The sequence below is a fragment of the Stegostoma tigrinum genome, chromosome 2 (assembly GCF_030684315.1).
Source record: "Stegostoma tigrinum isolate sSteTig4 chromosome 2, sSteTig4.hap1, whole genome shotgun sequence".
NCBI classification, from domain to species: Eukaryota; Metazoa; Chordata; class Chondrichthyes; order Orectolobiformes; family Stegostomatidae; genus Stegostoma; species Stegostoma tigrinum.
The window spans coordinates 84,135,762-84,162,199 of NC_081355.1; the positions used below are offsets into that span (position 1 = coordinate 84,135,762).

Here is a 26,438-nt window from a genome sequence, read left to right on the forward strand (position 1 = left end):
CATTGTCAATTATGGAGAAAATCCATCTGGCTCACCAATGTCCTTCAAGGAATGAAATCTATCATCCATACCTGGTCTACTCTACTTGTCACTCCATATATATTGCAATGTTGTTGACTTTCGACTGTCCCCTGAAATGGCCTAGCAAGCCACTCATTAATATCAATTGCTACAAAGATTCAACAAAGAAATGAAACTGGACATACCACCTGGCATCAACCTAGTTACTGGAAAACACAATAGCAGAAACAGCAATGTCAACTTTGAAAAATCCTCCTTGCCAACATCTGGAGCCTCGTGCCAAGATTGAGACAGCTATCTCTCAGGCAAGTGAAGCAACAGCCTGACATACTCCCATTCACAGAATCATATCTTACAGACATGTTGCAGACACTACCATCACCATTTCTACAGATACCCTGTCCTACTAAAAGGACAGACCCATTACAGGTGGCAAAACAGTGGTATATGGTCAGATCAGAGTTGTCTTTGAAGTTCTCAATATTGATTTTTGAGCACATGAAGTCTCATGGCTTCAGGTTAAACAGGGGTAAGGAATCCTCTAAGAACCATACTCCCTTGGCTGATGAATTAGTACTTCCCAATTTGAAAAAAACATTTGGAGGAAACACTGAGGGTGGTAAGAACTCAAAAGGTTTTCTGGATGGCGGGATTTCATTGTCCACCACCAGGAGTGGCTTAGCAGCAGCAGTACGGATTGAGCTGGTTGGGTCCTAAAGGACATAGCTGCTAGACTGGGTCTGCGGCAGGTGGTGAAGGAACCATCGAGGGAAATACTTGATTCACCCTCACCAATCTACATTCCACAAATGCACTTATTCATTACAATTTCAATGAGTGACCATCACAAAGTCCTAATGGAGATGAAGCCCTGCCTTCATATTGGGAATAACCTCCATGCTGGTGTATGGCATGATCACGGAGCTAAATAGGACAAACTTTGAACACATCTAGCAATTTAAAACTGGATAGCCACGAGGTGCTGTGGGCTAACAAAAGCACCAGAATTGTACTCCAGCACAATCTGCAACCTCAGAGCCTGGCAAAGGGGTCAACCCTGGTTCAGTGAAGACTGCAGGATGGCATGCCAGGAACAGCACCAGGCATACTTAAAAATGGGGGGCAAATCTGGTTAAATTACCAAACAGTACTACCTGCGTCCCAAAGAGCATAAGCAGCAAGTGATAGAGCAAACCAATCCCAGAACAGATCAAATTTAAGTTCTACAGTCCTACCATATTCAGTCGTGATTGTGGTGCACAATTAAACAACTCACATGGAGGAGGCAGTTCCATAAATATCTCCATCCTCAATCGTGAAAGAGCACAATACATCAGTACAAAAGATAAGACTGAAGCATTCATGGCAATCATCAGCCTGAAGTGCCAAACGGATAAGCCATATTGGCCTCCTCCAGTTGTCCCCAGCATTAGAGATGGTCTTCACAGATGATATTCAATTGGTCTTCAATCAATTCACTTCACTCCATGTATATTAAGAAACAGTTGGAGGCGCACAATGCTGAATAGGCAATGGGCCCTGACAACATTCTGGCAATAGGGCTAAAGATTTGTGCTCCACACCTTGTCATTCCTTGAGCCAAGCTCTTCTGTTACCATCACAGAATTTCTCACTTATAACATCTTGGGCATTACCGTTCATCTGAAATTCAACAGGACTTAGCATACAAGACAGTGGTTACAAGAGCAGGTCAGAGACAAGGAATCCTGCAGCAAGCAACTTACCTCCTGGCTCCCCAGAGCCTGTACACCATCTACAAGACGCAAGTCAGGAGTGTGATGGAACACTCTCCAATTACCTGGATGGGTGCAGCTCCATCAACACTCTAGAAACTTGACAGGACAAGGCAACCCGCTTGACTGACATCACATCTGCAAGCATTCATTCTCTCCATCACTGGTGCTCAGTAGTGGCATTGTGCATTATCTACAAGATGGACTGCAGAAATTTACCAAAGATCCTTAGACAGCACCTTCCAAACTAACGATCACTTCCATATAGAAGGACAAGGGCAACAGATACATGGAATTGCCACCATATGCAAATTTCCCTCCAAGCCATCCTGACTTCAAACATATTGCCACTCCTTCAGTATCACAGAATCAAACTCCTGGAATTCCCTCCCTAAGGGAACTGTGGGTCAACCTACTGCATGTGGACTGTAGTGGTTCAGGAAGGCAGCTCATGACCATCTTTCCAAGGGCAACTAGGGACAACCACATACATGTCCCATGCATGAGTGGGAAAAAGACAAAGAGGTGGCAGACCAATTAAATGCATATTTTGGTTCTGTCTTCACAAAGAAGGACACAAATAAATTTCCATACATTTTGGGGAAGACAAGGTCGAGTGACAGGGAGGAATTGAAGGAAATCTGTATTAATAGGAAATGGTATTGGGGCAACTGATGAGATTAGAAGCTGATAAATCCCCAGGTTCTGATAATGTAAATTCCAGAGAATTTAATGGAAGTAGCCCTAGAAGTAGGGAACGCATTGGCAGTCAACTTTCAAAATTCAATAGACTCTGGAACCATTGCTATGTGTTGGCAAGTAGCAAACACAATCCATTGTTTAAAAAAAAGAGATAAACGGAAAATTTCAAACCATTTAGCTTGACATTGGTAATTGGGAAAATGCTGGAGTCCATTATAAAAGATTTAATAGCGGAGCACTTGAAAAACAGTGACAGATTCGGTCAGCCACAAAAGAGAAATCGTTTTTCACCAACGCTTTTTCATGTAGTGGGTTGCATTTGCTACCTGCCAATCAATAGGAACTGTTCCATGCAAATGCTATGTTGGCCTTCCTGTACAAGCGCAGTATCTTGCTGCAAGGGGAGGCAATGGCCTAGTGGTATTATCACTAGACTGTTAATCCGAAGACCCAGATAATGCTCTGAGGACCCAGGTTCGAATCCCGCCACAGCAGATGATGGAAGTTCAATTCAATAAATATCTGGCATTAAGAATCTGATGATGATCATAAATCCATTGTTGATTGTCAGGGGAAAAACCCATCTGGTTCACTAGTGCCCTTTAGGGAAGGAAATTGCCATCCTTACCTGGTCTGGCCTACATATGACTCCAGACCCACTGCAATGTGGTTGACCCTTAACCACCTCTGGGCAATTAGGGATGGGCAACAAATGCGGCCTAGCTAGTGACACCCTCATCCCAACAATGAATAAAGACAAAAAAATTGCACAGGGATTGGGGAAATCATATGAGAGTATTTTCTGCAGTTTTGTCTCCTTTGTTTTTGGGTGCATGGCGTAGCTTACAGGGAGCATAACCTTCAACCAGAAAATTTAGCAAGTTTAGGGCATAAGAACCACAGACACATCATGTTAGCTGACAAGCAAAGGAATCATAAAATTCTCTCCACAGTTCTAGAAAAAGAAACTGGGCAAAGTAGTTAAGATTTAAAACGCAGGTTTTATAGGAAAGGTACTTCTGTGAGATTCAGTCTGTAACAGATAGTATTGGTAAACAAGTTGAAACTTTGTTGAAACATGGTACATCAATGACATCATCGGTGGTGCTTTCTTCTCTCATCTGAAATTGGAAAAGTTTATCTATTTTGCTTCCAATTTCCACCTTGCTCTTACCTTCACCTGGTCTATCTCTGACTCCTCCCTCCTTTGAAATCAGTTTCCATTTCTGGGGATAGGCTAGCCACCAATATCCACTACATACCCACTGACTCCCATGGTTATCTTCGCTACACATCATCACGCTGTGCTTCCTATAAAGATTCTATTCCATTCTTCCAGTTTCTCAGTCTCCATCGCAGCTGTTCTGATGAAGCCAACTTATGGAAGAGGACCTCCAAAATGCCTTGAAATGTCCACCTTCTTCTTCAACCAAAATTTCCCACCACCATGGTTAACAGGACCCTCAGTTGCATCTGACCCATCTCCCCCACTTTGGACTTCATCCCTTCTCTTCCCTCCCACAATGGTGATAGGGTCCCCAGTCCTCACTTACCTCAACAGCATCCGCATCCAAAGGACCATTAGCTATGTGATTCCACGACATACTCCCCTCCCCTTCCATGTCAGCCTTCCACAGAGACTGCTCCCTGTGGGACAGAGATAATGGGAACTGCAGATGCTGGAGAATCCAAAGTAATAAAGCGTGGGGCTGGATGAACACAGCCGGCCAAGCAGCATCTTAGAAGCACAAAAGCTGACGTTTCAGGCCTAGACCCTACATCAGAAATGTCCCTGTGGGACATCTTGGTCTACTCCTCCTCCACTCCCAATACGTCCACAGCACCTTCCCATGCAATTGCAGAAGGTGTAACACCTACCCATTTACTTCTTCCTTCCTCACTATCTAAGAACTCAGACACAATTTCCAGATCAGGGAGTGATTGACCTGCACTCCACTCAATGTTGTCTACCATATTTGCTGCTCACAATGTCGCCTACACTAGTCTACAAAGACTGGGCAATCACTTTGCAAAACACCAATGATCTGTTTGCAAAATGACCCTGAGCTTCCTGTTGCCTGCCATTCAACACACAACCCTGCCACCTGGCCGACATCTCTGTCTTGGACTTGTTGCAGTGCTCCAGCAAATCTTCGTACAAGCTGGAAGAGCAGCATTTCATTTTCCACTTGAGAACCCTGCAGAATTTGGGACTCAATGTCGAATTCAATAATTTTAGGGTCTGTGCATCTCCTTCCCTGTCCTTATCCCAATCAATTCTGAAGAAGGGTCACTGGACCCAAAACATTAACTCTGCTTTCTCTACACAAATGCTGCCAGGCCTGCTGAGTTTTCCCAGCAACTTCTGTTTTTGTTTTTGATTTTGATTTCCAGTATCCGCAGTTCTTTGTGATTTTTTAAATTCTGTTTTGATGCTTGAATTAAGATCATTCCAAATGTCCTCCACATATGTGCTTTTCTTTGTAATGAATTTATGTTCTGTTGTCAAAGAACATCTACAGCCCCACTTGAAGTTGTTTCAATGACAAACAACCATATTAACCAACAACAAAATTAAATATATGGTCTAGCAAGCCAGGTTTCATTACAGGAAATGGCTCGTCTAGTTTTAAATCAGCTAGGCCCATAACATCTTAGTTATTATGAAAGAAGAGTAATGAGGACCGTACCACTATATGCCAGATGTGAAAGAATAATGATTATTTATACACAGTCAACAAAGACGTTATTGTAAGCAATTAATAAAGATTAAAACAGAAAAAAGTAAAAAGATGTTGTCAATTGCAAAATACTGGAGGGATGTTACATATTAATTAACATTTTTTCATTACCTTTAGAAATGGGCATTGGGTCAATTGACCAGAGGGTGGATATTTGCAATCATAAGTGAAAAGCATAAGCCAGAAAAGGAGAAAAAAAAAAATTTACTACTGTCAAGCCTTCTTGTTATTCCATGCACTCATGTGTCACAAATACCCAAAATACTCAGCTGGATATAGACTTGTACTTTATCATTCATAAGTCCTCCAGTACAGCGTTTCTGCCAGGGACTTTCACCAGAAACAGAGAAGGAAAATCTTGCATCTGCAACCCTTAGTGTGGTAACAGTGGCAACAGCTTCCAGCTTTTGGATCTTCTAAGTGCTATGCAGGGGGTTTCTAGTCCTGGGGATCCATGGAGGAAAGATTCCACTTACACTTTGGCCTTATTGTTTTGAGTCTGGTGACCCTTCCTTTGAGGTCGTAAACTCTGTTTTTTCCTTCACAAATGCTGCCAGACCTGCTGAGTTTTTCCAGCAACTTTGGTTTTGTCCCATTTACAGCATCCAAAGTTCTTTTGGTTTTTACACTCTGGCCTTGTTGCTTGCTATAAGAACCTCCAATTGGAGGGAGCCCTGGTGCAAGAGCTATAACAAAAGCTTTCCTCCTGAATCATTCGGAATAGATGCCCAACTTCCAATAGGAAGATGGAATAGGAGGACCTTTAGATTTCCCCTATTTGATTTCCAAGTATTTATTATTTCTACAAGGTTGTTTGCACAGACATGTTGCTTCTCTTACAGAAGCTCAAAAATGCCTATAAAGTAGAAGGGGATTAAGTCAACAACTTCAAAAATCTCAGCTTCCACTTTCTGTCTTTTGAACTTAAAACACAAATTTTCCTGAGGTATGTAAGAGAAATTTAGGGCTTACAGATTCCATAATACAAAACAAAATTTAGTGAATACTTATAAATGTTGTAAGATTTATGATTAAAAATGAAAGGCATGATGCAAAATTTACTGCAAAAATTGGATTTCTTTGAATTATTTCTAGGATTTTGAAAAGTTGTCAGTTTAAGAGAATAATCCTGCAGCATCTCTTACCCTGCTCTGAAGTTTCTGAACTTCTGCTGCATGTAGCTTTTCAACTTCTTCAAATTTCTTTCTTTCAGCATCTTGATGCTTAACAAATTCTATTTCCCTGAAAAAAAGTTTCCAGAGAGTTTTCAGGTTCAGTAAATCATCTTCAGTTCCTAAAGCTATATTTTTAAAAAATAAATTTCTTACTTCTGCTGGTAATCTTTAATAAGTTTCTTGGCTTTATTATATTTCTTCTCTAAAGCCTGGTATTGGCTTTGGGTCTCTTTTAAATGTTCATTGACCGTATGACACAAGGACTGTGCCTCAATCCAGTAGCTCTCTAATTTTAACATCCTTTCTTTGTTCTCTTCAATGCTCTGCTGGAGTTGTGTTTTCTCCATTTCCCACTGAACCTTCTCATTCTCTGCTAACTGGAGCTGGAAAACACAAACAAATGATGTTATCCGAAAGGAGAACTTATAAAAAGGTAGAACTTACGAACGTAATTCATCAACTTTAATTTTACATCAAATTTATAAAATATATACTCTATCAGTTCTAATTGGACAGTTTTAACTTAAGTACAGATATTGAATGAAGCTGAAGCAGCATTGATACAGAGCTATGTGCAGGTCAACAGCTCATCCTCCAGTCTCAGGTACTTTAATTGGGGCAAGTTGTAAGGAACCAAAGATACTGAAGAAAAGATGAAGGGTACCAGATTGTTTATGAAACAATTAGAATAGTGAAATAAAATAGAGTGCAGAAATTATTCAGGTCAGACCACGTCAATTGAGAGAGAAAGATTTAAGATTTCATACAGGCATAAATATGAATATAGAAATCAGAATTAGACCATTCAACCTCTCGAGCCATTCAGTAAGATCAGCGCTGATCTGATTGTAATACAAATCCCCCCCCCCCCCCCCATCCCGGGTAACATTTCAACTCTTTACTTAAGAATCTACTTACTCTACCTTAAAAATAATAAAAGGACTCTGCTTTCAACACCTTTTCCAGAAGACAGCTCCAAACATTCATGATTGTTTGAAAATGTTTCACCTAATCCCTGCTTTACGTCAGTGAGCATTGATTTTTAAACTGTAAACCTTATTTCTAGATTCTCCCACATGAGATAATATTCTCTCCACATCTGCCTTGTCAAAACCCTTCAGGATTTTACGTTCAGTCAGTTCACTTCTTAGTCTTCTAAACAGCAGTGGATACAAGCCTAGCCTGTTCGAGTTTTGCTCCTTATTTAAGGTTAGCAGTGAACAGTCTAGAAGGAATAAAATGGTGGGAAAAGGAGGGAGAAAAATAAACATGCAGAGTAGATAAAGTGGTGATCCTGGAGCAGTGAAGATTAAGAAGTAATCTTATTGAGGTGTTCAAAATTATGAACAATTTTAAGAGGGTAAAGAAGGACATTCAGTTTCCACTAGCTGGTAAGTCAGTAACTAGGGCGTCACAATTTCAACATTGCCAGCAACATAGCTCAGAGTTAGAAGCAGAGAACTTTCTTTACTCAGAGTTGTTAGGATTTGTAATGCACTGCCTGGGAGGGTGGTGGAGGCAGAGGCTTCAAAAGATGGTTGAATATATATTTGAAAATGATTAATTTAAAGGGCTACGGAGATGGAGCTGGAGAATGGGACCAGCTAGGCAGCTCTTTTGGGAGCCAGTACAGACGAAAGGGGTCAAATGGCCTCCTTCTATGCTGCAAAATTCTATGATTGTAAAAATGCAAGTAATGGCTGAGTCTGGAGTGATAGCCTTGAGATTTGACAACTTTAAGGAGTATCAGATGTCACAGCTGATTTGATGAATGAAGCTAGACCCTGCCATTTTCTTTACTTTGTAAACTTGCTGTCAAATGTGTCTGTCAATTGGGTTTTAGAAAACCGAAACATTATTCGGAATTGCAGAACAAAATACACTTTCTTCAAACCTTTTTGTCTTGCACTCATCAGGTCAATTCACAAGAAATACCAACCTAAAATGGAAATCAACATTTATACTCTATCACATGAGAAATTTGAGAAAAGGACCGGAATAGTCATCCTTAACAAGTGTATCACTGCACGCAATTTTTAAAGATAGTTCTAAATTCACATAAATTGGGCCAGCCGCTGAGCATGCTTGTACAACTTTCAGGAAGCTAAAAGCACTTGCTGAACCTTTAAAAGAGCAACATGTTGCCAGCTAACATGGGTCATACAGTGAGTCCTTACAGCTGATTCTATCCTGGGCTGTTAAACATGTAAAATTGATATCCCTTTACACTATCTTATCCATGATAACGAACTAGCTAACTAGTTGAACGAATAGCTACAAAAAATTCTAAGCACATTTTCCACGTACACATTGAAGGGTTTCTTCATATTTATGAAGGCCACACAGATTTGCACATCATTAATATTTGATCTGATTTGTTTTATTTATTGTCACATGTATTTTATTGCAAAATACAGTGAAAAGTGTTGTATGGTAATGGAGTGCTCATTTCACATCGCTAGCCTATTCACCAATGTACCAATCAAGTAAGCCATAGACATTCGAACTGCAGCATCATATCATGGAAATCTGCACAAGCAATCATTGTGTGAATTAGTACTCATTCACTTATGAACTCAGGAACGCATGCATTTGAGTTTGATTTTAACATCACATATGTCCCAACAGTTTATACTGCCATAGAATCCAGCTAGAGACAGCTTTTGCAAACATCTTTGCTCGGTTCCATGAGAAACACGTCTTCAATTGAATAACGTCTAACCTCCAAACATTTGCATACTTCCAATATGACAACATGTTTGCTATGTTTGAAACCACAACTATACCTGATTCAACTCAAGGTATTAGGTGACCGCCATTTTCTGGTTCTTTTAGGGCACTGCTTTAACTGATCCAAGTCAACCTACCTGGTTTAATGCTCAAACAAGGCATGGTGGTTAGCTGTCAGTCATAATTAACTGATGAAATCTCTATGGTAACACTTTTACCAATGAGAATCTACTTGATAACCGATCAGCATTCTCCTTGTATACAGATAAAAATTTTGAGGTTGTAGACATGCTCGCCGAGCCAGTGCGTTTGGATGCAAACATTTTGTCAACCTGCGAGATAACATCATCATCAATACCATCAGTGCACATCTGGTAAAGCGGTGGTGTTCTGTCCTGCTTGTTATTTATAGGCCTTGCATCGCTGGGGCAGTTGGTACAACTTCCGGTTCTATTTATCAGTGATTTGTACACAGGATCAAATTCAATGTGCTTGTTGATGGAGTTCTGGTTGGAACTCCCTGGGCTGTCTCTGATTGGCTTGTGTGATTATGGATGTGTTGTCCCAGTCAAATTTGTGACCCTCATTGTCCATGTGTAGTGAGAATTGTGTGTGTCTGTTGGAGGCTATTTGGTGCTTGTATAACTGTATTACCACCAACTAGCCACCAAGAGACATGGTCAATTCCCACTGTCTCACTACACATGGACAACAAAGGACACAAATTCGACGGGGACAATACATCCACAATTACACAAACAGAGACACTGGAATTCCATCAACAAACACATTGAATTAGACCCTGTGTACATACCTCTGAGAAACAAAATTGGAAGTAATACCAACCACACCAGCAAACCAAGGCACATAAATAACAAGTGGGACAGAGCACTGACGCTTCACCGGAGGCGCACTTTTGATGCTCCCTCGCAGGGTGATGAAACATTTGAATCCAAACCCACTGGCTCGGCGGGCATGTCTATGACCTCAGCTACAAATCTTCTTGTAAACTTCAGATAACAATATTTTTCCCTTCATTGATACTTGTGAAATATCCTGATGAGTGCGAAAAGAAGATCTTCAACAAAATGCTTCTTCAATTCAACAATAGTTAATTCCTACAATATCAAATGACCATTTGTTTGGAATAAATCTTACATATACATGTGTTTTAATATGTGTACATGTATGTATTACTGCATGTATTTTAAAAATCTGCTACAATAGTGGTTTTGATTAGGAAATTAAAATGAACAAAATGTCTTAAAAGCCTCAAATTACACATGCCTTGTTATGCAGCATTTACTTGGGAGCAAATATTCATTATCTTAAACAAGAATAGAGACAGAACGATGCAAGGGAGTTATGGTTACAGCCTGAAACACATTGTGTTGGTAGGGAGAGTGAGTATGCAGCATCAATGAATATTGTTTAAATTCAGAGACAGATGTGATAGACAAGTTAAGTTCAGAATCTATTAAATGGGTTCAAGTGTGAGAGGATGCATTAATAGAAAAACTCACTTTGCAATTATGATCCTACAGGCAAGCAAAATCATTTGAAAGCAGAACGATGATGGCAAAGTTGGAGACCACTATATAATCCAAAAAGACTTGACAGATTTGTTTTGACAGAGTAACTATGATCAGGAACCAGTAGGCAACTAATGCTGCCAAACAAGAAGAATTAGTCCAACCACAACTACACAACTAGACATGACGCCGAGTCTCTCACACTCTCCATCACAGCAGAAGTGGATGGATAGATGAAGGCACATATTCAAATTAACCCCAATTTTTGGATGACCTTGAGGCCTTTAGTTTCTTAGACAATGCTGCATCCACAAATCAGATTTCTAAGCCCAATGTTGCAATCAGCATAGAATATACAGATGGAGAAAGGCCCACTTTGAATAATATAATCAGCTACAAAGACCAAAAACAAAAAAAATCTAATTACACAGAGGATTGATCAATTTTAATTTAGATAACTAAGTTTTATGAAATTAACAGGCAAAGTCGAAGAAACAGCCCCTCCCATGAGGGCACTCATACAAAGAAAAATCATGAAAGATCAAATTTTTAAAAAATCAAAATGAGAATCTCAAAAGGAAACATTTTTCTTGTGTTTGTCAAATGTGAACACTTCATAGATGGTTCATAATCTTGCAACAAAAAAATCTTTTTCTGAAGACGGGTCCCAACCCGAAACATCAGCTTTCCTGTTCCTCTGATGCTGCCTAGCCTGCTGTGTTCCTCCAGGTCCACACTTTGTTAGCTCTGATTCCAGCATCTGCAGTTCTTGCTATCTCAACAAAATAATGCTGCTTTGTAACAATATTAGAACTGATGGTTTGTAATCACCTTTCAAAGCCCTTTCCAAAGTAAAATACTGAACATAACAAATTATTTAATTACATGCTTATTGTGGAAACCAAACTGAATAACAATGTAGTATTTAACACCCAGTGTATCCTAAAACAAAAAAAAATACAGCTCCTTACCTTAGTTTTCAATTTCTGAATTTCAGCTTCAGTAACAGAATGCTTAATCTGTAGCTAGATGAATTTAAAAAAAGGGTCAGGGAGTTCTGCGAAATATATAAACAGTTACTGATATGAAAAAACTTTTTTAACAGTTAATGTCATTCTCATACTGCCGTATGCAGTATATTCTACCTCACAACAACAATCTCCATCAAAGCCACACCATTACTAATGTTTTCTTTCTTCTCATGCATTTTCTTCGAAAGATATGAGTTAAATTTGGAGCATGGATAGCAATGGGAAAGACAAAATTAATAATGCAGTATAGTGAGGTCAGGTATTTTCCAGATTGTAATGTTGTTCTCCAATAAACTTGAACAGTCCCAATTGTAATCAATATGTTTACTCTCACTATACTAAAAGCAGGTATCTACACTGTATACGAAATCACACACATCATTTCGTAAAACCATTCTACAATGAAGCAAGTCAAATTATAAAACAGCACGTTAAAACTTAAAAACAAAAATAAAGCTCACCTTTAGATGTAGAAGTCATCATTCTTCACTAAAGGCTATACTCCAAATACCATGGATAAAATCATGCAATAGAATGAAAAAACTAGAGTGGTATCTAACAATTTGAGGAATTTTCCAATCAAAAGCCAGTGTGACTTTTCCATACCATATCCCTTAGGAAGGTACTTTCACATTCAGTAATACAACTGAAAGCAAACTATCAGTTTGGCTTTCAGCGATAAAACATTTTAAGTCTGTTACCTTGTGATGGAAACTATTTTATTATTAGGACTTACTTAATAATTAACATTATTGACAAAAGTAGGTGTAATAATCATTTTCGCATAGGAACTGAATAACTACTTCAAGAGAAAAATTAGCAGGGACTGATTACAAAAGTACAATTTAAGTATCATCTTGAATTAAAACAGATTCTTATTTGCTATATTTTTGGTTGAATGTCCCGACACTAACTTTGAATTACTGGCCAAGTGATAAAGAGCTCTGCTAATGCCAAAATGTAAACTACAATTACTAAAATAGAGTCTCATCCAATTTGTTAAACATAGTAAATTCAATATTTCTGAAACAAAATGGCTCAGTGGTTGGCACTGCAGCCTCACAGTGCCAGGGACCCAGGTTCAATTCCAACCTCGGGTGACTGTCTGTGCAGAGTTTGCACATTCTCCCTGTGTCTGCGTGGGGTTCCTCCAGGTGCTCCGGTTTCCTCCCGCAGTCCAAAGATGTGCAGGTTAGGTGGATTGGCCATGCTAAATTGCCCGTAGTGTTCAGGGTGTGTCGGTTATAGGGGGATGGGTCTGGGTGGGATGCTGCAAGGGGCGGTGTGGGCTTGTTGGGCCGAAGGGCCTGTTTCCACACTGTAGGGAATCTAATCTAATCTAAACTAATCTGAATGTTAATAATTTACAGCATTAATACATGAAGCCATGTCGAAGCCTGCAGATATACGAAGGCCTATTAGCCAAACAGATGAGTACAACTGAGAAAATCCATAGTTAATATTATTGCAAACAGCAGAAGCTAATCATTACAGCTAGTTGAGTGTACTACTCTTTGACGAATGTTTACAACTATAAATAAAAGGTGAATAATCCTAACTTCACATGGATGATCCCTGGAACGGCAGGTTTGACACAGATGATCCCTGAAATGGTAGGATCTTGATCGGCGCAGGCTTGGAGGGCCGAAGGGCCTGTTCCTGTGCTGTAGGTTTCTTTGTTTCTTTGTTTAACGTATGATGAATGGCTAAGGGTCCTGGGATTGCACTCATTAGAGTTTAGAAGGTTGAGGGGAGAACTAATAGAAACTTACAAGATAATGTATGTTTTAGAAGGGGTGGACGCTAGGAAGTTGTTTTCGTTAGGCGGGGAGACTAGGACCCGTGGGCACAGCCTTAAAATTAGAGGGGGTAAATTTAAAACTGAAATGAGACGACATTTCTTCAGCCAGAGAGTGGTGGGCTTGAGGAATTCATTGCCACAGAGTGCAGTGGAGACCAGGACGTTGGACGCCTTCAAGGCAGAGATCGACGAATTCTTGATCTCAGAAGGAATCAAGGGCTACATGGAGAGTGCAGGGAAGTGGTGTTGAAATGTCCATCAGCCATGATTTAATTGGCAGAGTGGACCTGATGGGCCAAATGGTCTTACTTCCACTCCTATGCCGTATGGTCTATGGTCTTACTTCTGATATCATCTTGTACACAATCACAGTCCCCCACAAAGAATGAAAGACCATTTTAAAAGGCACTTTGATTCAAGGAAAAAATTAATCTCAGTTCTGCTGAAACTGCATGGTTTTTTGTAGTTGAACATAAGCAGTCATGCTGGGAACAGTTTTTAAATTACATCCAATTCTTTTTGGAACCTAGGAGTAGCCCTTGTGTGAAACTAGTTCAGGTACCTCCTACTGAAAGAATTATACGGAATATCTTGATCTTGTGAACAAATGTCTGGCTATGCCAGCTGATAACAAGACATTGTTATAAATGATATTTGTATATCAGGGTGTGCAGAGGTTTTCTCTCAGAATAAAAAGGTATGGAGCAAACATTCAAATTTAGCAGAAAATTTAACTAAACAAAATATATGTGGTAATTTTCAAATTCATGACAGCCAGAATACTGGTAGTGTCAAAACAACCTGCACAGGTAGGAAATTTCTAAGCAAAGAAATTATCTACCTTCAAGTCAAAGTAATTTAAAAAGCTTTACCATTAAGGGTAAATAGCTGCTTTCAGTAATCAACAGTCTGGGGTACATAATGCTTTGTAGCTCATCACTTCGAAGATGTGATCAAAATATTACAAATACAAGCAACACGATTAACTAAAAACAAAAGCCTCAGATACATGAAGTTATGAATGAATTGCAGCATCAAAGACAATCACACCATCAGTTAGTTAGTATAATGGATGACCCTTCAATTGTTACAACAGGTTCCTCGTTGACAATTATCACAAGGACGTGCTTATATTAAGTATTAGGATTTAATTTCATACATATTCATAGAATTTTTTTTGAAAGGATACTTTTTGTAAACAAAGGACACACATTTTAAATAGCTGTTAATTTGCATCTGTGATGTTCCATTCTGTCCCATGGAAACACAAAGTTTACAAAGATCCAAAAAAAGACAATGGCACCCTTCACATCTCACCATGGTGGCTGATGGCTCATTCAGGAATTAATGGATGAGGCAATAAAAATGAATTACCTGAGCTCAAAAAAACAGTAACTAAGATTAATGTCAAGACATGGGCTGACCATGTTCCTTTTAAAAATCACACCTGATTTCTTTGACCTGCTATTGACCATGTTGGAGGATTGTCAGGCAACCTAGCTGGATTTGAGATTGCAGCTTTTAGTACAGAACAGCAGAGGTGATTACACTCTTCTGAGCCTCCCTCATAAGGCTTCTTGTGGCTGGAAAAGCAGCCAAAAAACCTCTAGCACAAAGAATTTTTTAGGAGATTTAAATCCAACAGGAGTGCTTCCAAGAGAAGGGGAACTTTCAGCACCTATTGCAAAGCAATTGATTCTGAGAACTGAAGTACCCAGATGTAACCAGCAGGCTTTAACTAAATTAAGGTGGTTAATCCATATCTTGTTTGGTCAAATTTAACATCTCATACTTTCATTTTTTGCCAGGGGAATGTGTATTTGCTCATATTACTGGGAGTAGGACCTGTTTGTACACTTTTAACACTGATTATTTTCCTTGGATGGGTTTTAGCAATAAATCTAAACTCGTGTTTAACCTAGGAATTCTGTCTTTTCCTAATTCTCACAAATGGCACATAGTCAACTACACAGTGAACTGGCGATCCAGCCTTCACTTAAAATTCAAAACCCTGCTACAAGCACAATGGGAAAAGATGAAAACCAATCCAATACACCTCACCTGATTGCAACAATATATATACACTCAACGATGTTAATCAATTACACGGGTCCTAGGTTTAGTGAATTGCATCTGCTGAAGAGACAGATGAAGTCTAAAAGTGAACAATCTAACCTCAGAAGAAATGTGCACGTGCTCTCATAAAATAAATGAACTTAAACAGAGAAGATGAACTAACTTTATACACAGCAGTGTACAGGTTCCTAACATGCACATCTGAATTTGGTTTAATTACATCATTGAATGCCTGGAGCCATTTTGAAATTCACTTGGGAATGTTGACAGATTATACACATTTTTACTGCTACTTTTAAAAAATATGTGCGCCCAGTTCAAAAGGTTTACTTGTGAGAAAATATTTGGTAGACCAAGAATTTGAGAAGATTTGTAGCTCAGGTTGAGGTTCTGGATGTGAGTTTGCTCGCTGAGCTGGAAGGTTAGTTTTCAGACGTTTCGTCACCATTCTAGGTAACATCATCAGTGAGCCTTCGATGAAGCACTGGTGTTATGTCCTGCTTTCGATTTATCTGTTTAGTTTCCCTTGGGTTGGTGATGTCATTTCCGGTTCTTTTTCTCAGAGGATGGTAGATTGGCTCCAAATCAATGTGTTTGTTGATGGAGTTCCGGTTGGAATGCCATGCTTCTAGGAATTCTCGTGTGTGTCTGTTTGGCTTGTCCTAGGATGGATGTGTTGTCCCAATCAAACTGGTGTCCTTCCTCATCTGTATGTAAGGATACTAGTGATAGTGGGTCATTAACCTTCCAGCTCAGCGAGCAAACTCACATCGAAGAATTTGAGTTAACTGATGGCAAAGATACAACCAAAATATTTATTTCAACCGATGCCAAGTTTGAAGTAAGGAACTAAGTCCACTGGGGAGAGGGGGGATTTCCCAAGAAAGAGGAGGCAGGTGTCTGTCTTCAAGGATGGAATTAAATCTCTAAATTGGATTGGGATTCCAAAATCATTCCATACTGTTCTGGATTTCTGCATGGTGGAATTGAACAGGATCAACTAAAGCTCCTTGGATCTGTTGGAAAAGTAATTAAGATAATTATGAAGCCAACTAACAACTGCCTTGACCCCCAATTCTAGACTTCCTAACTAGGGCCCCTGTTTCTTAACCTGTCAGAAATTCAGCAGGGTCAATGAGGCAATGCACAGTGACAAGTGCCTGTTTAGGGAAACTGACAAATGGAGCAGCTTTTGATTAGTAAAATTTCAGTGCTCAGCCATATTCAGGTATGTGGCTGTTGTCAAGGTACATCTTCTCATAGATAATGCTATCTCTATTTGACAGCTGATTGCCAAATCCTGGGAAAGAAGTTTAGCTGTCTCAGACTTCATCTCGAACTGAACTTACCTGCTGCCACCTTATATGTATTTTTAATCACTTGTTCAGACATGACACTGGTGAAACTTATAGAACTGTACCCTTCTTTCTAGGTGTGAAAAAACAGAAACAAGTATACTGCCTCAAGCACAGAAACAGCAGCAGCAAAACCCAGTAGCAACAAATACTTCTCATCTGCATGGCTCTCCATGGGGAAAAGATGCCTGTACCAAGGTGCAGTTGGAAAGAGACAATACCTACCCCCTCCAAAACAAACAACAATGGGTGCATAGAACTCTTAACATAACTGAGAAGGAGGCGGCAAGACAGGAGTAATGAGATTGGTCATGTTACTGCAATAGTTATCCAGTTCCAGTGATGAAATCTGGAACATGAATAAATGCGTGGTAGTGCAAAATTTAAATATTGTTAAAAGGAGACTAGGATTTGAAGCCTTCCATCTTGCATTTGTCAGAACTAGAACACAAGAAAAAGACTTGGGAAAAAAAAAGAGACACCATTTTATACAGAATGAGAAGAAAATGCTGATTGGTTGGCCATTGACAAGGAACTGCAACAAACATCAATGTGAATTCTAACACCAGACAGGCAGTTTCGGATTGGTCATGGTATTGCCATGGGAATGTAGCAATTCAGCTATTTCCACGGCCCCTTTTCTTGAAAAAGGTGCAAAGTATCCACAAATTTTTTTCTGCCTACATAAAACAGGATGGAGAATATTCATAAATGTAGCTTCTAGCATATGCAAATAAATCACATGCGGGTTTGTCTGATGATCTTATTCCAACATAACCCTTAATACAGCCCAGATTGCTTGATATATCATTTCTAATGGCAGAATGACACGTAATGATCGAAGATTTTCTTTAAATCCAAGCACTAATACTTTAGGAGACTCTGGTTGTCATGACAGGCTGCTGTTAACATCTACAGTTCCTGGGAACAGGATGTCATTCCCAGTGGAGCACAGGAAAATGCAATGCCAATGGCGAATTGGACAGCCATCTTTGGAGTGCTATTCTTCAGAACAAGCTCACGCCCAGGTTTCTGCCTCTTGTCAAAATGTGTGACCCCTTGAGAGAAAGCTGAGAGATGCATATGTTCATAATGATTTATACAAACAGGATTTAAGAACAAGAATTGGAGAAGATGCCCGAGGCCTGGGTGCAAGGAAGAAAAAAAAAGTAGGGGGAATAGCAGGAATGTTGGCACTTCAGATGGAGAATGCAATATGACTGCAAACAGAATAAGTGGAGCTGCAAAGTGAATTGTTCTGAGGAGTATTCTGCAGGATAGTGCTGTGGTGACTGTAATCTGATACCAGAAAGCATCATGTTATTCATCTGTCAACACACTCCTGTAGTCCTGAATTCTCTTGCTGTTCTGTCTGCAGTTTTGAGACCCAGCCTACTGGTCACACCCTGTTCCAATGCCACCCACATCACCTTACTTGGAGAAGTTATCCTCTTGCTCACATTTCTGGGAGATCTTAGCTCATTGCAGGTTCTCAGATTCAATAGCAAAATTTCCAACCTGAGAGACATCCAGGAAACAGTCTTCTCGGGTCTCTTCTCAGTTCATTTGGATTTTTGAGACTGCAGCAACAAAGTGCTGGTGATTTCATGTTGCCTATGTTGTGGGCTCTTTAATAGGAAATCTTTCAACAACAAAGTGTATAAAATTCCACCCCATCTTTTATAGAGCGATTGAAAGTGGAAACAAAGTACTCGCAAAGAAGTAGACTGCAAAGCTTATTTTTCTTTGATTTTTACAAGATATAAACTGAAAGGCCAAACTGTTTAGTTGAAATAAATTTAAAATAACTTCGAGACTGACATCATTCCATGTCTTAAGCTAAACAACTTTACCCAATCTGTGATATATGTGTATAAGATAACAAATCCGCAGCAATAAGCTCTAACTAACCTGGTGTGATTGACTTTTGTGATGCCTAAATTCACGTGAAACACATGGCACTTCTCAATAATTACAGTCCTGTTTAGACAGTCAATTAGGAACTCCACTTGAAGGATTCAGTGTTTGTTCAGGAAGCATAAGGGCTGAGAATCCAACACTGGAGCTATCTGTATTTGTGCTTTTTTACATATTAAACATAATTTTGGGAGGGCAACCCAGAGACATTTTAGGCAAATTCCAAAGCACAATCACAGCTTATGGTTATACAAACAAAATGCTTTTCCAGGCAAATATGCATTTTTTCAGAATAATTTTTAAACAGCAAAAGGTAAAAGATAATGCATTATTACTATATAGTGCTCTCCGGTTACTGAGATACAAACTAACACTTCACAGGTGATATAAAGTACAAATAATTTCTTGCAAAACAACACATAGATGGTACTAGTCCTTATAATTAATACTTAAGAAGGACAGAAAATACAACCAAGGGCATAATATACATTTATGTATGTTTCTTTCTAATGTGCGACTCAAAATATATGTTTGTTGATACTCAATCCTTTACTATTAGACAAAATTGATTATATTCTGCATGTACATACAACCAGAGGAGTTGTACAGAACAAGCCTCTGATGAAATTATTTTAAAAATACTTTTGAAGAACATTCATGTTTATTCATTAAACTAACTACATTGAAAGTTTTCATTTCATTCTACTTTGTTAATTTCCTTCATGTTTGAGTACTTTTTGACTGGCTGGCAATACAAACATATTCCTGGTTACCTCTTTGAATTTGTGAGCAATCTTGCTGGCATCCACCTCTGTAGGAGAAAGCATATCATCGGTTTCAGGCAGGTCAAACACTTCAATCGCCATTTCACCACCAGTGAGAACTGCACCCAATTCGTCATCCTCCTCATCAGTGGCATATTCCCCTGTCTTAACATCAAATTATATTTTTGCAAATATGAACACTCAAGTTAACATTTATAAAATTCTTGCAGCGTTTATAAAATACAGGCTTTAGAATGGAAACAAAATACACATTTGTTCAGATTCGTGTCTCAGTGTGCATAACAATTAAAGATTATTTTAGTGTACAATACATAGTCTTAATATGAAATTTAGTATTTTAATTTTAGGCCTTACTAATACTTCAAAAAAGAAAATAGAGAATACTACAATATTACAACTACAACACAATTCTGGCAAATTGTATTGGAAAGATGGCATTGAATAAATGCTGCACCCTCCTTCTAGCTGTTACCACTTAATTAGTTATAACTGAAATAGATTTGTACACGAAATAGACTCACCAAACATTAACCGTACATTATAACATGTATCTTTTCACAAATGTTTAAAAAAAGCAATGCAAAACATTAGTTTTGAAAATTTACAGAATAATAAGTATCTAAGGCCTGATAAGAACAGAATATTCCTTATTAGTTTCACGAAGCTCAAATCTGCTTACACAACGTGCCTTTAAAGCAAGGTATTTTTATTTCATATATTCATTAATTGAATTTGCAAAAATAGTCTGTGGAAGATTTCATTTTTACACAATGGAATTTCAATCACTACTTTTTCTTCTGTGATTCACCAACATCATTTTAATTAGGAATTCAGCAGTTTACCTGAAAAAAAACTATATCTTTTCTCTTAAGGACATTCCAGAAAAACACTATTCCTCCAAGGGATTGTTCTTTCTTCTCCTTCATAAAGAATAACTCTCAATTCTCCAAGAATCAATCTACGCCCATCTTAAAAAAAAATTGTGATCCTGTCTCTGATGTTTTCTGAGGGAGAGTTTGAAACTCTGCAAAACATTCTCTGTTCTGAAAGACTGACCCCTAACTTTGGAGCAAAATATCCGAGTTTTAGAATGTCCCTCAAGATGAAACATTTTTGCCATATTCATCCTGTCAAGTCTATCAAGGATCTTACGCATATCAATCAAGTCATCAATCTAGTAGTAACGGGGAACAAAGAAATGGCAGAAGAACTGAATAAGTGCTTTGTGTCAGTCTTCATAGTGGAAGACATGAGCAAATTCTCGAAAGTTCAAGAGAGTCAGAGGGCAGAGGCGAGCATCACACCAAGGAAAAGGTGCTGTAAGAACTAAAAGGTCTGAAGGTGTATAAATCACCTGGACCAGACAGTCTGCACTCCAAAATTTTGAATGACATAGCTAAAGAGACAGTAGAGGCATTAGTGGTGATCTTGCAGGTATCACTGGAGTCAGGGAGAGGGCCAGAGGACTGGAAAATCACTAATGTAACACTCTGTTCAAGAAGGGAGTGAGGCAAAAGATGGGAAATTACAGGCTAATTAGCCTGTCCTCAGTCATTGGTAAGATTTTGGAGTCCATTGTGAAGTTTGAGATTTCTTGGATGAATACTTGGAAATGCATTGTAAAATAGGGAAACGTCAACACAGTTTCATCGAGGGGAGGTCTCGCTTGACGAATCTGTTAGAACCTGTTTATAAGTCAACAAGCAGGTTAGACCAAGGAGAGCAAGTGGATGTTATTTACTTGGACTTCCAGAGGCCTTTGACAAGGTGCCAAACAGGAGCCTGCTGAGTAAGACAAGAGCCCATGGCGTTAGAGGCAAGATACTAGCATGGCTACAAGATTGGCTGTCTGGCAGAAAGCAGATAGTGTGGATAAAAGGCTCCTTCTTAGGATGACAGCCGGTGACTAGTGGAAATCTGCAGGGGTCAGTGTTGGGGCACAACTTTTCATTTTACACGTTAATGATCTAGTTGAATGAACTGAGGGCATTCTGATTAAGTTTGCAGATGATACAAAGACAGTTGAAGGGACAGGTAGTATTGAGGTGGGGAGGCTGCAGAAGGACTTCGATAGGTTAGGAGAGGGCAAAGAAGTGGCAGATGGAATACAACATGGGAAAATATAAGGTTATGTACTTTTGTAGGAAGAAAAGAGGCCAAAATTATTTTCTAAACAGGGAGAAAATTCAGAAATCTGAACTGCAAAGAGACTTGGGATTCCTCGTCCAAGATTCTCTTAAGGTCAACCTGTAGGTTGAGTCGGTACTTAGGAAGGCAAATGCAACGTTTGTGTTTATTTTCAGAGAACTACAATATAAAAGCAGGGATGTATCTCTGAGGCTTTATAAGGCTCTGGTCAGACCAAATTTAGAATATTGTGGGCAATTCTGGGCTCCATATCTCCGAAGGATGTACTGGCCCTGGAGCAGGTCCAGAAGAGGTTCACGAGAATGATCCCAGAAATAAAAAACTTAACATATGAAGAATATTTGAGGACTCTGCGTCGATATTGGATGGAGTTTGGAAGGATGAGGGGGGATCTAACTGAAACTTACAGAATGCTGAAAGATCTGGATAGTGTGGACCGTTGGGAGGATGTTTCCATTGGCAGGAGAGACTAGGACCTGAGGGCACAGCCTTAGAGTATAGGGAAGATCCTTTAGAACGGAAATGAGGAGAAACTTCTTCGGTCAGCGAGGTGGTGAATCTATAGTATTCATTGTCAAAGGCTGTGGAGGCCAGGTCATTGAGTATATTTAAGACTGATATAGATAAGTCCTTGATTGTTAAGGGGATTAAAGGTTACAGGTAGAAGGCAGGAGAATGTGGTTGAGAAACTTATCAGTAATGGCAGAGACGAATGACATAATTTCTGTTCATATGTTTTATGGTCTAACCATTAGACTTCCAAAAAACATGGAAACAAGCCCAGTCTGTTCATCCTATCCTCATCAGCCAGCCTACTCATTCCAGTACTAATCTAGCTAACATTTTCGGACCCCCCTCAAATTCATTTATATCCTTCCTTAACGTGATGAGAACTACACATAATATTCAAGATGTCAACTGACCCTGCATAACTGAAGCATAACATTGTTCATTTTATGTTCAAATCATTTCATAATAAACGATAGCTTTTTTGAAAAAGAGCTCTACCTGCTTACTAACTAATTGTGACTCATGGATGACAATACCTAAATGCCTTTGCATTGAAAAATTCTGCAGTTATTCCCAGAGGTTGGGAGCTCTTTCCAGAAATCTTGATCTCAGTAGAAGTTTCTGGGATAAATACAGAAAGTGTTAGAGAAATCCAGCAGGTCTGGCAGCACCTGTGGAGAGAAAAAGAATTAACATTTTGAGTTATATTTCAGTTCTGAAGAAGTCATGAGACTCAAAATGTTAACTCTGCTTTTCTCTCTCCACATGTTGTCAGTTGTGATATGTTTCTTTGGCACTTTCTGATTTTGTTTCAGATCTCCAGCATCTGTAACATTTTGCTTTTATTTGAGAGGTTTTGGGAACTTGATACAATTTACAAATATTAGCATTTCTGTTAAACTGGTAAAACTTAAAGAAGTAGACTATGACCAGTTCTAAATTGAGTAGGACAAAGCTACACACACATCATCTATCTACAGTAGTCAGCAATTCTGCAACATCACATTTGGAGTACAGTGCTCAGTCGGGGCATGGTACTTGAGGAACATCAAATCTATTAAATGTATTTGTGCTGGAGTTAGATTTTTGAGACCAATGTTTTCAGTAAAAAGATAAAGTTAAGATTGACTTTGACACAAAAAAATTTTTTGAAGGCTCACTTTCAACAAAAACACAATGTAGCTGACACAACTTTAAAATCAGTTACAACAAACAAGTTCGAAGTGGAAGCAGCATCCACACCAGACGATTATTGGGTCAGCATTTACCTTATGTAATGTCAACAAACAGCAATTAAAACTGCATGAACAAATTTTTTCAACTTGCTTGAACGTTCACTCCCATCACCAATGATACAAAATAGCAGACATATGTACCAACAAGATGCACTGCACTAACTCATCAAAGTTCCTCGAAATCCACCTTCCAAACCCACGACCTCTAACGCTTAGTCAGACAAAAAGCTTTAGATGTACATAGGATCACAACCTGAAAGTTCCCCTCCAGGCCACACACCATCCGAATTTGTAACTATATCACTGTTCCATCACTGTCACTGGGTCAAAGTCATGGAGCTCCCATCCTAACAGTGCTATGGATCACACTATGCCCCCAAGGACCGCAGCAGTTCAAGAAGACAGCTCATCCTCACCTTCTTCAGAGCAGTTACAAACAGGCACTAAATGCTTACATAGCCAGTGACACCCACCTCTCATGAACAAATATAAACAATGCTGTTTGGAGAAAGGGCAAGGAATGATAGTCAGATAGGAAAGTCAGGCTGATAGCTTCTAGCTCTTGACATAAGCTTCAATACAGGAAAATTGTACTGAATAGGCATTTATAGGAGTCCAAAAGGCAAGAGCTCAGTCTACTCCCCTCTTCCCATGAGCACTCCTATTGATGATTGAGTGCCCAAGATATGGGCTAAATTAAATTAAAATAATTTAAAGCTTGGTCTGGAACATTGTTCTTGCATAGTGTTTGCATCTGCATTCTTTATTACTCTAATCTGATCAGTTCTGTGATTTACAGTTACCTGAATTCTAAATCACTCGAAAACCTTCCTGCTTGATTTGGTAAGTAGGCACCAAATGGAATATGATAACAATAACATTTACTCAAGTGATGAACTGTGGCGCCTTATGTGATTGCAGATATTGCACCTTGGTTCCTAAATGTTTGGGCTTTGCCTAGAAAAAGTAGGAGATGTCTCAAACATTCTGTTCATTTTTCAACACCAAAAATCATGCGGTTGAATTTTATAACATTAACTCTATATAAATGGTCTTTACAAGGGTCTAGGCTCAAAACGTCAGCTTTTGTGCTCCTAAGATGCTGCTTGGCCTGCTGTGTTCATGCAGCTCCACACTTCGTTATCTTGGATTCTCCAGCATCTGCAGTTTCCATTATCTCTGATACAACTTACTCATCTCTATTCAGTTTTGGAAATGTGTGTGTACACACGCGTGTGTCTCTCTCTCTCTCCCTCATTCACACACACTGTCTCGCACACAGTCTCCCTCTTCCTCCTTCATGCATACACACACTCACTCTTCCATACATATACACACGTCCACACACACATGAATCTAGCGAGTTTCGAGAAGATTTGTAGCTCAGGTTGAGGTTCTGGATGTGAGTTTGCTCGCAGAGCTGGAAGGTTAACAACATGAACCACTATCACTCGTATCCTTACATACACATGAGGAAGGACACCACTTTGATTGGGACAACACATCCATCCTAGGACAAGCCAAACAGAGACACGCACGAGAATTCCTAGAAGCATGGCATTCCAACCGGAACTCCATCAACAAACACATTGGCTCCAAATCAATCTACCATCCCCTGAGAAAAATAACAGGAAATGACATCACCACAGGAAATGACATCACCAACCGAAGGAGACCTAAACAGATAAATAGAAAGCGGGACATAACACCAGCGCTTTGTCGGAGGCTCACTGTTGATGTTACCTAGAATGGTGACAAAACATCTGGGAACAAACCTTCCAGCTCAGTGAACCAGCTTACATCTGGAACAAAATAAAGGCCCACTCTCTTGTGGACCGAGAGGAGGAGAGTGCTGTCTTGGAGGTGAAAGGAGGACGTTGGTTGGCTGTGCACCCTTGCAACCGGTGGATCTTAATGCTGGCTTCGGCCTAACGCTGGTTCAGGGGGGCAGCCAACCTGCAACGATGGTTGCGGCAAGTGCTCGTGCCCCAGGTCAGGGGGTCCGGAACACCATCCGAGTTTCCGTAAAGAAGGTGGATGAAGGTGCACCTGTGGACCGCACCTTCTTCGTGAAGAGGGTCCTGGTGGACTGTTGCGGGTTCGCTGCTGCGGACATTTACTGCCTGCAGGATTTCCCCGGAGGAGGTTTTTACGATGTGACCTTCAGGAGTGCCAAGCTTTGTGAGCGCTTCCTGGAGGTTTTCAAGGAGAAAGGAGGTGAGGGCCCACTCTCTGTATTGACCGCTGTCCTGCTGTTTGTGATGCCAGCACAGAGGAGCCGTATGGTGACTGTACACATGTACCACCCGCATGTGCCAGCAGTTAATGTCCTGACCTTCCTTGGAAGGTACGAGAAGGTGGAAGGGGACCTAACTGACATCATGGACCCCTTTGGCATCTGGACTAGTAAGAGGCAGGTCAAGGTGACGCTGAGGATGGGTGCGGACGGGAATGTCGTACACCCACTATCCAGCTTCGCGATTGGCGGGAGCAAGGGCTACCTGACCAATGCAGGGCAACCTAAAGTCTGTCATGCCTGTGGTAGGTCAGGTCACATGGTGGCCGACTGCAAAGCCACCATCTGGTGGAACTGCAGGGAGGAGGGACACCTTGCAAAGGATTGCCCACAAGAGAAAAGCTGCAACCTTTGCGGGGAAGCGGGCCACCTCGATAGGGCATGCCCGCAGCAGGGGACCACCTACGCCCAGGTTGCCGGCAGGGGCAATGTGGGGCCAGCACCCCCGGAGGAGAGGAAAGCACCAGGGCCCAGCAAGGACCCCACTAATGTGCAGGAGGGCCAGGTCGTGCAGGAGGGCCCAGCCCCGCTGGATGGGCCCGAGGCCAGCAAAGCGCCCCTGCAGGCTCCGCTCTCCCCCAACAACCCGGAGTCGATGGAGGCAGCGACAGGAGACCCAGGGGAGTGGA

The 26,438-nt window shown here is 40.1% G+C and overlaps 1 protein-coding gene across 8 annotated transcripts in view; it reads right to left on the reverse strand.

The window, feature by feature from the left end:
• Positions 1–26,438, reverse strand: part of ppp1r9a (protein phosphatase 1, regulatory subunit 9A) — a 284,663-nt gene that overhangs the window by 97,360 nt on the left and 160,865 nt on the right. For all 8 annotated transcript variants that reach the window (XM_048557978.2, XM_048557949.2, XM_048557927.2 and 5 more), the window contains 4 exons: positions 19,609–19,764; positions 11,627–11,680; positions 6,547–6,776; positions 6,364–6,460 (listed from right to left, as the gene is read on the reverse strand). In XM_048557978.2, the coding sequence (XP_048413935.2) occupies positions 6,364–6,460; positions 6,547–6,776; positions 11,627–11,680; positions 19,609–19,764 (537 nt within the window). The remainder of the gene's footprint in view (positions 1–6,363; positions 6,461–6,546; positions 6,777–11,626; positions 11,681–19,608; positions 19,765–26,438) is intronic.